Source organism: Callorhinus ursinus, unplaced genomic scaffold, assembly GCF_003265705.2.
Source record: "Callorhinus ursinus isolate GAN/ISIS: 27379988/994484 unplaced genomic scaffold, GSC_fseal_2.0 scaffold35, whole genome shotgun sequence".
Classification (NCBI taxonomy): domain Eukaryota; kingdom Metazoa; phylum Chordata; class Mammalia; order Carnivora; family Otariidae; genus Callorhinus; species Callorhinus ursinus.
This window is the reverse complement of record NW_027397097.1, coordinates 4,265,304-4,281,420: the sequence shown is the minus strand read 5'-3', so window position 1 is coordinate 4,281,420 and position 16,117 is coordinate 4,265,304. Positions and strand designations below refer to the sequence as shown.

The window sequence follows — 16,117 nt, the reverse complement described above, 5'->3', positions numbered from 1 at the left end:
ATACCTAGATATGCCATATCCTGTCTCCTCTATGACTTTATATATGCCACTTCTTCTTCCTAAAATGGTTTTTCTCCTTCTCACTGTATGATGACTAATTACTTCAAAACCCTGCCTATTGCCCTCTCCTTTGTGAAGCTTTTCCCACTAACCCAGAGAGAATGGCATTAGCTTCCTGTAGGCTCTGGTGACATTCTGCACTTATCTCATTGATAGTAGCATTTATTACCTGTGTTATAATTACTTGTCTCTGCCTCTGCCTCCCCAAACTAGGAGATTTCCTTGAAGACACGGATGATCTCTAGGTATGTGTCTTAGTGTAAGACAGTGGCTTAAAAAATTTTTGTTGAATGAACTAATAATGAGAAAGATCTTTAATACTATTAGCACCAGTTCATACTAAAGTCTTTCAAAGAATTTGTTGTCTGAAGGGAGTTGTAGTAAAGCTTTTCTTTATAATTAAGGCAAAGGTAAACTTCAACAGAGTCCAATCTTTTGAGGTTTTTTTTTTTTTTTAAACTTTTTATTCTTTTTTTTTTTTTTAAGATTTTATTTATTTATTTGACAGAGGGAGAGACACAGTGAGAGAGGGAACACAAGCAGGGGGAGTGGGAGAGGGAGAAGCAGGCTTCCCGCCGAGCAGGGAGCCCGATGCGGGGCTCGATCCCAGGACCCTGAGATCATGACCTGAGCCGAAGGCAGACGCTTAACGACTGAGCCACCCAGGCGCCCCTTGAGGTTTTTATTATAATAGTTTTCTAGAACCAAACACCGGACAAAACACAAGAGAAATGGCAAAACAGAAGTAAAGGGAAAATAAGTGCACTGCTATTCAGAAAAATAAAAACCAAACCAAAACTGGAAATAAGTTATCTTCAAGCTTAAAAATTTTGTGGCAAATACATGTGACGAGGAAGATGGTTTGACAGCAGTTCATGCCAATAACAAATAAGCCAGTTTTGCTGCTGATAAATTCAGTATGAGCAGAGCTAACAATCTTTAGCAGTGTGAAGAATTTAGCATCCAGATGGAGAGATAGTACACCCCATTACACTCTTCACTAGTCAGGCATTATTTAAAGTATAAGGGTCAGCTCTGAGCGGCATATTTAAAGATGACCAGAAGGGTAAAGGAATTATCACATATAATCAAAAACTTTTAGGGATTTTTTTTTTAAGGAATCGTTTTCCTTTATTAAGCATTGCCTGTGTATCTAATACCGTCTAAGTACCATATTAAGTGCTGAACACATAGAAACATAATCTCTGACCTCAGAGAGTTCACTGTAGAGCCAGATACACAAATGAGGAACTGAAATCCAGTGACATTAGTGAAACGCATGCTTATGTGATGGCACAACAGAAGGTAGCTGACTCCTACATGGGTGAGAAAATTTTTCACAAAGCACTCAATGTTTCACCTGGGCCTTAAAAGATGAGTATAATGGTGACAGGAAAATAGAGTCTTCCAGGCAGAATAATCATAGGTGACAAAAGGTCAAAAAGGATTAAAAAAGCATACTATATTACAAGGTCACTAAGTAATGTAGTATGACCAGAACCTTTGGAAAGGGAGGAAGAACCAAAGGGATTAATTTAAGAAGTGTAACCTAAAAATTCAGATAGAAATAATCATGGTCTTTAAATACTTGAATATTAAAACTAAGCAAGCAGATTGTGATTCACTAGAAAACTTAACGTTCAAACCATTAAAACTGTCCAAATAGACAGCAATGAGTAGAGCCACCAGAATGGGAGAAGTATCCCTATTCACGCGTAAGATCAATCTCCCCCTGGTGTTCCAGATCGCATCTTCTCTCAGCTCTTCATGACCTTAACTCATCAGTTTTCTCTACTCTATCCAGCACCATCAACTTCTCCCTCTCTAATGTGATAATACACAAATATAATACACAAACATGACTTAATGTCATCTATCTTAAGAAGAAAAAAACACCTGAGCTCTTGTCCCCCAGCAGGTACTGACCTATTTCCCTGCCCCCCCCTTTACAGCAAAGCCCTCCAAAGAGTAGAATATATATTGTTTTTCCTTTCTCACTTTAACCCATGCTATTAGGGCCTTTTTTTTGCGTCTGATCCACCACTCTCTCAAAACTGCTCTTGATAAAGTCACCAAGAAGGACCTCCAAGGTTCCCCAGGGTCAGTTTATAATATAGGCACAAAAGAGTTTACTGAATGAGTATAATCTTATAAACAGAATCTTTACTTAGCCTAAGAACTAAGGATCTTTCCAATCAAAACAGCTAATACAAGCCTCATGGAAAGTATCAATCTGGGATAAACCAGCTCAGCTTTTGCATACAACTATCTTCATAGTAATACTACCCATTTCCTCTGGAAAACCAGAAAGGAGAGTGAGGTGTTGAAATTGGACAGTCTTGCATCATCTTTATTAGTATGAATAATCAGCAAACGCTCCTTACATATCTTCATCACAGTTGTCTAATACTTATTTTAATGTAATCTTCTAAATTAGACTGAGGCACAGTTATTAAGTGTGAAAGATAACTGTTCTTCCTTCAATGTTCCTCCTCTAAACATTCTTGTTCTCTTCAAGTCCATCCTTTTTAAGTATCTAGTTCAATGGCTTATACAGATGGGGCACTCTATAAATGTCCAGTAAATAAACTGTAAAACCTAACATATGGGACCTAGTACAAAGTAAATTCCATAAATGCTAACTCCCTCTCCAAAACTATCCCAACTTGAAGAATGCATAAATCTGATAAAACCTCGCTACCCTACATGAACAAGTTTATCTATTTCTCTCTCAGAAGTACCTGCATTTTTCAAGAACCGTAAGAATAAGGGACCTAAAGAGAATATGTATTGAATTTTAGATACAGGATATAAGACTGATATCCTGAGGCAAAAGAACTTTCCCTAATCACCAAAGTGATTAATCATTAATCTGATCCTATATATCAAAAGAAAGTTAAACCATTTCTTTTACTATTTCTTATCATTAAAAAGCCATACATAGTAATTATGCACTGTAAAAAAGCTAGTAAAGTCTGGCAGGAAATGTATAATTATTAACAATGGTTTTCTCTGGAGAGACAAACAATAATTGTCTCAACCGTAATTTATCCCTTTTCCTATCAAGGACAGCTGTTATTACTTTTTCCAGTACTATAGTATTAGAGTGAGCATCATTTTTTTTAAAAATTTTGTTACGTGTATAGGTGTATATACATGAATATATGTCATAAATGTCATACACACATTCATATATAGGGCAGACACCTACGGATGGAATTGCCACATGGCAAGAAATGTATCTCTTCAACCTTACTAGGTGTGGCCAAACTGCTCTCCAAAATGTTATACCAGCTTAATACTCCACCAGTAGCATGCAGTTCTCCATTATTATCAAATAACTGATCATAAATTACACCAGTCTGATGGCCTCTTATCATTGGTTTAATAACTTGCATTTCCCTCATTACCAATGACAGTGAGCACCATTCCAGATATTTATTGGCCTTTCAGTTTTCCTCCTCTGTGAAATGTCTATTCAAATCCCCTCATCATTTTTCCAATGAAGTGTCTGCATAGTGATTTGTGGTTCCTCATATATTTTGCATATTAATCTTTGTCAGTTATTTCATTGAAAATATTTTCTTCCACCTGTGGTTTATCTTATTACTTTATATTATCTTTTATCATACTAAAGTGTTTACTTTAATGTGTCCAAATTATCTTTCCTTTATGCTGTTTGTATGAATACTTCTCTACCCCATTTTCATAGAAATACTTCTAGTATTCTTTAAGCTTTACAGTTTGACCTTGACAATTAATTTTTTGTATATGGTATGAGGTATAGATCTATTATTTTCTTGCTTTCTATAAGGTTAGCTAACTATCCACAACAACTGAAAATCGGGTCTTTGCCCCACTGATTTGTAATGCCACCTGTCATCTACCAAATTCAAATATATGAGGGCATGTTACTGGACTCCTTATTTTTTGATTTTTTAACTATTTAACACTGGTTATCCAACTATCCTGATACCAATACCTGTTTTAATTAATACAGCTTTATAATAGGGGCGCCTGGGTGGCTCAGTCGGTTAAGCGGCAGCCTTCGGCTCAGGTCATGATCCCAGGGTCCTGGGATCGAGCCCGGCATCGGGCTCCCTGCTCAGCAGAGAGCCTGCTTCTCCCTTTCCCTCTGCCTGCTGCTCTGCCTACTTGTGTTCTCTCTGTCAAATAAATAAAAAAATAAAATAAAAATATCTAATACAGCTTTATAGCAGCTTAATATTTGATAAAGCAATGCGCTCCAAAATGGTCTTGACTGTTCTTGGCCACTAAACATCCTTATTGACAAGTTCCACTTAAAAAAGAAGTTCCCTTCTATTCCAAGTGTTCTAGCTTTTTTAAATGAGTGGCAAATTCTGTCAAATGCTCTTTTAAGAATCTATTGAGATGATCATATGATTTTACTTTCCTTTAGTTCATTAATATAGTTACATTAGATTACTTTTTTAAAGATTTCATTTATTTATATGAAAGAGCATGAGCAGGGAGGAGGAGGCAGAAGGAGAGGGAGAAGCAGGGAGCCCGAAGCGGGGCTTGATCCCAGGAGCCAGGGATCATGACCTGAGCTGAATGCAGACGCTTAACTGAGCCACCCAGGCGCCCCACATTAGATTCTTAATGTTAAACTGAACCCCTATTCCTGGAATAAATGCTACTTGGTTGTGATTTTTTTTTTAAATGCACTACTAGATTAGTGTGTATTTTATTTGGGATTTTTAAAATATACATTCATGAGATTGGCTAGTATTTTTCCTTTCTTAGCCTGTCCTAGTATGATTTTGATATCAGGTTGTAAAAGCCCTCCAAAGGGAATCTGGAAACACTTTTATTCCCTGGAATAGTCCGCATAAGGATCACCCATCCTGCAATATTTGGGTAACCTATAAAACGCTGTGCCCTGGTGCTTCTTTAATGGGTAGAATTTTTCTTCCGCTTTTTATTACGGAAAAGTCTCAAATATTTATTAGAGAGATCTGTATAAACCGCAACCTATCCATCCCCCAGTTTCAACAATCAATCATTGCCAATCGTATTTCATCTAATCCCCTAATCATTACCCCTCCCCACTCCCCTTGAAGGAATGATTTTGAAACAAATCCCAGATATATCATATCATCTTACCTTTAAACATTTTAGTATCTCGCCTAAAGGACTCTGAAAATATGTAACCAGAAAACTACTGTCACATTAGGGCGCCTGGGTGGCTCAGTTGGTTAAGCGACTGCCTTCGGCTCAGGTCATGACCCTGGAGTCCCGGCATCGAGTCTCGCATCGGGCTCCCTGCTCAGCCGGGGGCCTGCTTCTCCCTCTGACCCTCTTCCCTCTCATGCTCTCTCTCTCATTCTCTCTCTCTCAAATAAATAAAATCTTTAAAAAAAAAAAACTACTGTCACATTAAACATTCCATAATCTTTAATACCAACAAACATCCAAGCAGTATTCAATCAGGATCCAAGTAAATTCATACACTTAAATTTGTTGTATCTTTTAATCTACACGTGTCCCTTCTATTGCTCTTCTTCTTCCGCTTCCTCCCCACCCCTCCCCCTTTTCTTCTTCACAGTATTTGTGGAAGAAAATGGGCCATGTATCCTGCAGTTTCCCACATTCTGGATTTTGCTTATTATATCCCCATATTACTTAGTGGATAGATTTTATTATTTGTTCAAGTCCTCTAGTTACATTTCTATTCATATTTTCTCTTTATTCTTGAGTAAGCTGTGTCAGGCTGCATTTTCCAAGAAGTTGACTATTTTATACTTATCAAACTCATGGCATAAAATTCCATATTCTATATTTATGGTGTTTTTATACATTTATCATATCTATAGTTGTATTCCCTGTTTCATTCCTAACATTATTTATGCCTCCTTTTCTTTTTCTTTGACCAATCTTTCCAGAGATTTGTCTGTAATATAAATCTTATATTAGTATCTTCTGTGAATTATATTTTGGTTTTATTAATCCTCTTCACTGTTTGTTTTCTATTCCACTAATTTCTGTTATCTTTACTCTTTCCTGTCTTCTACTTCCTTTGGATTTAATCTGCTGTTACTTTCCTAACTTCTTCAGTTGGCCACTTAACTCAATAATTTTCAGTCTTGGGGTGCCTGGGTGGCGCAGTCAGTTGAGCTTCTGACTTGGTTTCGGTGCTGGTGGTGATCTCAGCATCATGAGATCAAGCCCCGCACTGGGCTCTGCGCTCCGTACACAGTCTGAGACTTTCTCTCCCTCTGCCTCTCCTCACGGCACTCTCTCTCTCAAATAAAATAAATCTTTAAAAAATAATTTTCAGTCTTTCAATTCAAATACCTTACAGATTCTAGAACATACATTTCTTCATATTAACATCTCTGAAATTGGGATATTTCTTACAACTGAAGTCTTATAATCACTGTCAGGCAGCAGTGATAATGCCACGGTCATTGCTTATGTATAAACATAGACAATTAAAAGAATAAGCTTGCAAAAAAAATGTAGCGATTTGGTGTTATCCCTGGTGGCATGACTGGACAACTGTAACCTCTCGATATGAGCTAACAAACCTATTATAGACCATCTGAGGAAGAACTATGAGTCGCATCTGAAAACCTTTTGTGGAAGCCATTTGGCAAGCTCAAGAAAGCATCAGCATCAAAACTTGATGTGTGCCAGAAGTGTCAAAGAAAATGGCAGGGAGAGCTATGGGACACTCTTTTAAGAAATGCTGTATCACCAGTGTTCTCTAGGACATAGTAAGCAATACTACATAGAAAAACACAAACCTCTATGATTCAGTCAAAACCAAATTTGGAAGAATTGTGAACAGGAATATCCTACTGATTTATTACTTCACTTTTATAAACATATGTTCAAGTGATATGTTAAATCTGTATCTAAAGAAATTTATAACAGCTCTTTCAGGAAGCACAAAGTTAAAAGGTCTAGGTGATAGGAAAGCATTGTTTGGAAAATGATAGTGCATCTTACAAAAGATGGCATTTTAAGATCCAGTGAAATATAATCTAGGCACTTAAATTTCCTTAGCTTTGCTTTAGCTGTATCCCACAGATTTTGAGATAGTTGTTTCCACTGTTACTCAATTCTAAACATATTCCAATTCAGGATTTTGGGGTTTTTTTTAAGATTTTATTTATTTATTTGAGAGACAGAGAATGAGAGATAGAGAGCATGAGAGGGAAGAGGGTCAGAGGGAGAAGCAGACTCCCTGCTGAGCAGGGAGCCCGATGTGGGACTTGATCCCGGGACTCCAGGATCATGACCTGAGCCGAAGGCAGTCGCTTAGCCAACTGAGCCACCCAGGCGCCCGGATTTTGTTTTTTACCATACATTATTTAGAAGTTTGTTTTTGCATTTTTAATTTCCAAACACGGACTGAGAGGGGGACTGGTTATATTTGTCATTAATTTCTAATTTTACTGTATTGGGGTCAGATAACATGGTTATATAGCAATCTTTGGTATTTGTTGTAACTTTCTTTGTGCCTAATTATGTGCATGTTCTATATTCATTTAAAAAGAACATATATTCTCTAATTTGGGAAAGACATGGTTCTATATAAATGCAGCAGATCAAGTTATGCATAGTATTTGTTTTAGTGGTTACCCTTAAATTTTTAATATGCATCTGAGAGCCTAAAGTTAATCAATATCTCTATCTTCCTGAACTATACACAGAACCTTCCAACTCTTTAAAACTGACCACTCTCCCTCCCAGCTTACATTTTATCCTTGTCCAATATTTTAGTTCCACTTTGGTTTTGGCCCCCACAAAATAATAATTTTCGTTTTATACTGTCAATGTTGGCTTAGTTCACGTACCTCTTTCTTTGTTCACCATGACTTCTTGTATCCTACTTTCTCCCCTGTTACATTTCTTTCTTCCTGAAGTACATTCTTTGGTATAATAGTTCTTTCAGAAATAGCATGGTAAATTCTCTGTATTTTTGTTTATCTGAAAATATTTTTCCCTCACTCTTGAATAACTTAGCGGAGTACAAAATTCAGATCTCTGTCAACACTTAGAAGACATTATTCCATTTTCTCCTGGCCTCTCTTGTTGATTACAAGATGTCCACTCTCGGTCTATTGCTCCTTTGTCTTTCCTTTTTGCTTTTTAAAGTGCCTTTGGTGTTCTGTAGTTTCATTGCAATGTGTTTAGTTGTGGGGTTATATTGTTTTGTTCATTTAATTATTTCTAGGGCCTCTTAAGTCTAAAACCTAAAGGATCAAGAATCATGTCTTTCTATTAATTCTGAAATATTCTCAAGTCATCATCTCTTTCAATTCCATGTCTCCTCATTCTATTTTTCTCCTTTCTGTAATTACTATTAGATGTTGGGTCTTCTTGTTCTTTCATTTTTCTTCACCTCTTTCAGATTTTCCTTCATCGTTTACTGTTTTGTGTTCTCAGGATTTCCACATATCTAATTCCCAGCTTACTAATTTTCTCTTCATCTGTGTAAGCTATTGCTTATTTACTGAGCTTTTTTTTAACCTCACTGACTATATTTTTCATTATGTTTAGCTCTTTCTCAAATGTACCTATTTCGTAACGTCGTATTCATTTTCCGGGATGTCAATTAGTTCTTTAATGTCTTTAGTCACTTAAAATGTGCTAATTTAAGTTATCGTTCAAGCTGCTCCTCTACCATCCTGGTTTCCGGAGATATAATCCTCCTGCTTCCTATATCTGCTAACTCTCATTTATGTTAGAAAATGGTTTCCTCGTGTGTCACATTTAATTATAAGTTCATCTTCAGCTGGGCTTCTTTCTTAGAGAATCTCTTCTGGCCCAAGTTGGGAGTACCCCTTGGAGTCTTGTTTTTCCTTTCTCCAGGTGACCCAGGGGTATTACTAGTTTGGAGCCAGCTTCTTTTTATTAATTTCTCAGCCTGGTGATACTTAAACCATATAATAGAAACTCAGATCCCAAATATAAGCAAGGCATATGTCTTGTGCTTCAATTTCTGAGAAGCTTTTCTTCCCATTTCCTCTCTGCATAGAACCCAGGCAAATCAAGACAAGATTTCTTATTACTGGCTTGTGTCAGTGGGAAGATTTTTCTCTACCCACCCCTTCACTTTGAATGCACATCAAGAATCCCAGTTTTGTGCAGAAGTTTTAGTTTTGGTTCCCTTTTCTACATGGTTAAAACTCAGTCCACTAGGAAAAGAAAACCAGAAATAACCCCTCACCCCACTCCTTCACCCGGCTCCAGGGCAACACAGCATGAGTTCAAGGCTTACTAAAGTTTTGGTTTTTAGTTTCATTTGTATTTCTAGAACCTGGAGATTTTCCTGTCTTCCCTGCAAGCTCAGGAATGCATTTTAAAAAATTGTTAGTTCAATATCATCCAGCTTTTCTGGATATTTGTAGCAGAGGAGTCTTCCTATCTCAGTTAGCCATCTTGCTAATAGAGAATCTGGGCTCTCCAAATCCATTTGCTACATTAACCCCACAGGAGTAATCACTCTAAAATGCAGATGAACTCCTCTTTAAAACTCTTCAGTGGATTCTTACTCCTGAGCACAGCATTCAAAGTCCACTATTATCCAGTAACTGCTTATTTCTGAAATTCCATCTCGTTCCCCTCTCCCACATGTACTCTATGCTCCAACCACTCCTACTTACAATCCCTAGAAGTCTCCTTGTTATTTCATACTCCTGTGCTTCTAAATATACTGATTTCCCTCACCTTTATCCTGCCCTCATCCACCTACTGAATACTCAGGGTCAAGTGTCTAACTTTCACTGAACCCATTCCTGAGCCATCCAAGTTGGATTCTCTTCATTGTGAAATGGCTAACATTCATTGAGCTCTTCATATGCCATGCATTCTAATAACTCATTTAGTCTTAACAACCTTATGGTTTTGCTATTACTATCCCCATTTTCTAAATGAGGAAACTAAGGTACAGAGAGGTCAAGCAATGTGCCCACGGACACACAGCTATAAATGGCAGAGGTAGAATTCAAATACAGGCAACCTGTCTCCAGATTCTGCTCCGTTAACTGGCTCTATTTATATGTACCTTATTGCCTTCTACAATTATATCTTGCATTATGGTTATAATTGCAGTTATTACACATTTCAGGGGCATGTTTATATACCAATCTTCCCAACTACACTGACATGAGAATCATGTTTTTATTCCATTTGTAGTTACTAAATTAATGCACGACTGAAGGAAAACATCCCCATACCCACTGCTTTAGTCCAGCCCCTCTTCATCTCTTGCCTGAACTACTAAAATAGCCCCCTAACTGGACTCCCTTCTTCGTTTTTATTCACATCTTTCCTCCATACGCCAACCAATATTGTCTTTCTAAAGCACATTATGATGATGTCATTCCACTTACTTAAAAATCTTTAAGGGCAGGGGCGCCTGGGTGGCTCAGTCAGTTAAGCGTCTGACTCTTGATTTCAGCTCGGGTCATGATGGAGCCCTGCGTTGGGCTCCTTGCTGGGCATGGAGCCTGCTTAAGATTCTCTCTCTCTCCCTCTCCCTCTGCCCCTCCCCTCCCCTCCTTAAAAATATCTTTAAGGGCTCTGCATTATCTATAGGATCAAGTCCCAAATTCTTTTATCATGATATACCATGCCCTTTGTGATCTAACTTTCCACAGTCCCTTCTCTTCTCCTTCCCCATTCCAGTCCCACATTCCGTCAATATTTAACTCCCTGTGAGTCCCCCTTTACGCCAAGAGTCTTCAGGCTTTTGTACGTGCAGGTTCTTCTCCCTAGAATGGCCCTCCCCTCCTCCCTCATCTGATGAATTCCTACTCTTTTCAACATACAGCTCAAATTCTTCAGCTTTCCTCCACTCTTAGCTATTCCATTCCTATACTCTGTTGGCATTATGCATTTACCTCACTTACTACTTTGTAATGTTATTTGGTAAGGTGTTTGTCCGACTAGACTGTGGAATCTCAAAGAATGGGGACCACGTCTTATTCATCTTTTTTATTATGTTATCTTATAGAGCATGTGCCCCCAAAAATGCTCATTGAATTTGTGGGATGATATTTGACAAACATATCCTATAATATCCTATATCCTACACTCAAAAAAACTCAGATAGAAATGAATTCAAAACTAAGCAACTCATTCAGATTAACTGGAAGTTAGGCAGGAGTGGAAATACGAATGGACAAAAACAAATACCTCCTAAATTCCTGCTGCTCAATCCTGAATTCTATAGAACAGAGATATTCCTTCAATGGCAATTAATATTTAGTTGGTGAGGTCATCTCATTCTGAGTTGTTTCCTGCATTAGGATAACATATAAGGACACTCTCAAATTCTGGAATATGTGTCACTAAGGATAAAAAGTTGAGTCATTATACATTTTAAAACAAATCCTTACAGATGAGGGAAATTCTTGTCCTTTTCCACCACAATCACATGATTTCATTATTCATTAGTCCTAAATGTAATTTAGGCTCCACACATAGCAAACATTGTCTGCCAACTGAGTAATAAACCAGAACTACTTGTTTGTCACAGAAAGAGGAAATTTTTTAAATGTATGTTAACCCTAAGTGAACAGGGACACTGGGTAGGATTAAAGGGAAGGGATAAATGAGGTACTATTCAATTTTTGAAATGCACTTTTAACACTAAAAATTTTTTAAAAAGTTCTAACTGCCAGTTTAAAACATTCATTGGCCTTTGTCGAGCTTTTCAATTATTACCCATGGTAGAAGAAAAAGAATTGTCCTAAAAGGTCTTGATTTCTTTTTTTTTTTTCTTAAGATTTTATTTATTTGAGAGAGAGTGAGAGAGCACGAGCAGTGGGGACTGGCAAAGGGAGAGGGAGAAGCAGACTCCCCACTGAGCAGGGAGCCTGCCAAGGGACTCTGAGACCATGACCTGAGCCGGGACCATGACCTGAGCCAAAGGCAGACACTTAACCCACTGAACCACCCATAGGCACCCCAAGGTCTTGGTTTCAAGTTCAAAGGCAGTATCATTTAGAATGATCACTCCTGATTTCAAATCAGAAGGCTAAATGAATTCTTAAAATTCATTAATTATTACCAATGAGACTTAAGTATTATGTTGTACATACAGTTGACCACTGAACAATACAGGGGTGAGGGGCGCTGACCCCTGGCACAGTCAAAAATCCACAGTAACTTTTGACTTCCCAAAAACTTTACTTACAGCTCACTGTTGCCCGGATGCCTTACTAATAATATAAACTGCTGATTAACATATATTTTGTATGTTATATGCATTATATACTATATTCTTAAATAAAGCTAGAGAAAAGAAAATGTTAGGAAAATCCTAAGAAAGAGAAAATACATTTACAGCACTGTAATGTATTCATGGAAAAATATCCACGTGTAGGTGGATCCACAGAGTTAAAATTCCTGTTGTTCAAGGGTCAACTGCAGTTGCAAAGGTACCTATCTATGCCTGTGTGCTACATTTTTTTTTAATCAATGGACCAAGACTGTCTCTAAATTTAGAATACAAGCTCCAAGAGGAAGAAATCTTGAACCATTTCATTCACTAATGTCTCCCAAGGACCTAGCACAGTGCCTGGCTGGCAGAGCCAAGGCATTCATTACATACTTGTGAATATTGCTCAAAATGGTCCAAATGCTATGTCAGTATATGCAGTGAGCTACAGCTCCTTGAGGAATATAAAGTTGTAATAACCTTCACACAATGTTGCACAAATCAACTGATACTATAACCAAAAGCAAACTGACAATGCATATAATAAAACAAAACATTTTACATAGGAGTCCTTAAGGTTCTGAACTTTAAAGCTTGCCAAGAAGCTGGCAAAAAACAAAAATGTCAGCAACACAACCAAAATTTTCAACAAGCACAAACTCTTGCACTTATTTCATAGACAATTCAATTCCAAAAGAGCCATGGGGCTTCAACAACAAAATTGTCCAGTGCATTTACAACAAAATTTAATTTCCAGTATTATAAAGCAGGCCTGACCTTTCTTTTATCAATTGGCCTATGCCAAAAGAATATTGCTAAGCAATATACTTCTGAATATACCTAAAACTGCTATTTCTATTGCTGTTTCCCACTCAAAAACACAATGTAAATATTTATAAAACTGGTCTTTAGTTTTCCCTATTAAAAGCCATCATGGGGGCGCCTGAGTGGCTCAGTCGTTAGGCGTCTGCCTTCGGCTCGGGTCATGATTCCGGGGTCCTGGGATCGAGTCCCACATCGGGCTCCTTGCTCGGCGGGAAGCCTGCTTCTCCCTCTCCCACTCCCCCTGCTTGTGTTCCTGCTCTCGCTATGTCTCTCTCTGTCTAATAAATAAATAAAAAATCTTTAAAAAAAAAAAAAAAGCCATCATGAGCATTTAACTGGGAATTAGGCTATGTTTTAGCCCTTATTTGTGGGTTACTCTTATCTGCTACTAACTCATGATGACCATTCGCTGGTCACTTTTTTTAAGATTTTATTTATTTATTTGATAGAGAGCGAGAAGCACAAGCAGGGGGAGTGGCAGAGGGAAGGGAAAAGCAGGCTTGATCCCAGGACCCCGGGATCAGGATCTGAGCTGAAGGCAGGCGCTTAACCGACTGAGCCACCCAGGTGCCTGTGGTAACCTTCTACTCTCTTCTGGGCTTCAGTTCTCCCTTCTGTAGAATGACGGACCTGTGTTAAAACAACGGTTCCTCGCTTTCTTTTTGCAACCCTTTGAGAATGTGGTGAAAGCTACAGGTGACCTCTCCATAACAATGCACGTACATGTGTATATAACAATTCTATGAATAGCTATTTATAACAGCAAAAGATTGGAAACAACCTAAACGTCCACCAATAGATGGTTAAGTAAATCATTATAGTCATTCAATGAAATTCCTTGCAACTGTAAGTAGAATAAAGAAACCTTCTATATAGTGATATGAAAAGATTTCCATCATGTATTGTTATATGAAAAAAGCAAGTTACAGAACAGTGTATACAATATACAACCTTTTGTGATAAAAAACTAAACTAAATATATTTGAATTTTTATGTATAAGCATAAAGAAACTGGAATAAACGAGAATTTTGATGTTAGTGGGAAATGAGTAAAGGGGTAGGAGGAACCTTTCCATTGTATACTTTCTTTTATTTTTGTTTGCATTACGTGAATACACTGCATATTAAAATTTTAAATTAAAAAACTATATACCTTCAAGAAGTCCAACCCACTGAAGCTAGAAGATAATTCCCAAACCCCGCTCAGCGATATTCTTTTATAATGATTTGACTTAATAAGCCTGTAATTATATACACTCAGTGATCCAACAAGAACATTTAAGGAAAAATATTTTTCATCACAGTCCTCATAAACATATAAAGTAATTGGTGGATACTCAGTGATTCAACAGATCCTAATTTGGAATCTCATTTTATATAATTTTCCTTAATTACTGATACACTTTATGACAAATTTCTTCAAGGGAAGAAGTATGCAGAAATTATTGAGCCATACTCCCTCTCATGGGTCAAATTTCAGACTATTTCACAGAGGAGTCCAGAGTTTAGAAATAAGAATAGATATTTCTGTCCTATTTGACCATATAATCAATAGTACTAGTAGGGAGACCAGAGAAATACTTTTTTTTTTTTACCAAAATCTCAGAATTTGAAGCAAATTAAAGAGCATATGAGAACATCACACAGCACCCACAAATTAGATGACATCTGGGGAGGCCTTCTTGCCTGATGTGAGCAAGAATCAGATGGAACTGGGTTTTCATTCATGCAAGTTACTTAACCTCTCTGGGCCTCAGTTTCATCTGTAAAATGGAAATAAAACTACCTATCTCATAAGGATGTTGTGAAGCTTAAAAGGAATAATAAGGAATAGAGAAAGTAAGACGTAGAAATAAAAAGTAAGATATCCTAGGACAGTGGCAGGTGTCCGCTCAAATCAAAACAGACTGCATTCTGGAACCTGTAGTTTCTAGAGACTGCACTTTCATACACAAGCAACGCCTTCTTTTCCCTACTGAAAATAACACATGGCAGAATTCCCAGCACAAAAGGTGCAAATACGTGGCCTTTCCTAATTATGCTTCTTGAAAATTTCCTCCTAGGTATGCATTTCTTATCAAAGAGCTGTAGATGTTGTCTTGATTGGATGTGTCTCAAAAAGAGTCCTAAGTTATAACAGTTTTGTTTTGTGGTTTTTACAGGACACTTTCTATGTCAAGCTCGGCACCAAAGACTGGCAGGCTATGGAAGGTAAAGAAAGGCAAGAAGTTGAAAGCAACAGTCCTACAACAGACTTTTAACTGCCAGGATGATAGCAGGAAACCTACACTGCCATGGAGATAGAAGCAGCCCCTGCCAAGCGATCTCCATATACGAAACTTTTAAACCCAATCCAGTTTTTTGTTTTGTTTTGTCTCCAGCACTACTGGAGCTTAATTTTTGGAATTATTATAAATATAAATAACCCTGATTTATTGCTTCCTCACTATGTGCCAGGCTCTGTGCTAAGCATGCATTTTTCAAGACTTTGTGAAAACTGCACATGTGAGTTCATTCTCTCAACCCACTTCACACTCCAGTCTGAAAAGCTCCCTTCACATCCTCAAGTGCAACTTACTCCTTATCCGGATACTCCACACCTCTCACTGATCCATTCAGGCGCAGGAGCCACATCTTTACACGCAGTTCGACCCCAACCTCTTCACCCAGCACTAAACCAAGCACTTCTCTGATCCTCCAGGGCCCCTGCAAAGTTCGGAACCCTTCTTCCACACACCATTCCAACCTGGCCCTAACTTGTTCCAAGAATGCTGTTTCCCTCCAAACTTCTGACTTCCGCAAGGCGCGGGATCCCCTCACTGCCCCTCCAAATCCATCCTGTCCGTACTTCATTCCGAAGTTCAAAATTCACAAACAGATGCACCTGGACAGAGACCAGTTCCAACCCCATGAAAAGTCTACACGGCCGCTCCAGTACGGCCTGGGACCCTCCACCCCCTAACCAGGCCAGGCCCGGCGCACTCGGCCTCGCTCCGGACCCCAAAGGGAGGAGGGGAAGCTCCACCTGGCTCT

At 38.1% G+C, this 16,117-nt stretch overlaps 1 protein-coding gene across 1 annotated transcript in view; it reads right to left on the bottom strand.

Moving 5' to 3' along the window:
- Positions 1-16,117, bottom strand: part of RNF169 (ring finger protein 169) — an 82,291-nt gene that overhangs the window by 65,602 nt on the left and 572 nt on the right. The window contains exon 2 of the mRNA XM_025894158.2: positions 5,332-5,380. Within this exon, the coding sequence (XP_025749943.1) occupies positions 5,332-5,380 (49 nt within the window). The remainder of the gene's footprint in view (positions 1-5,331; positions 5,381-16,117) is intronic.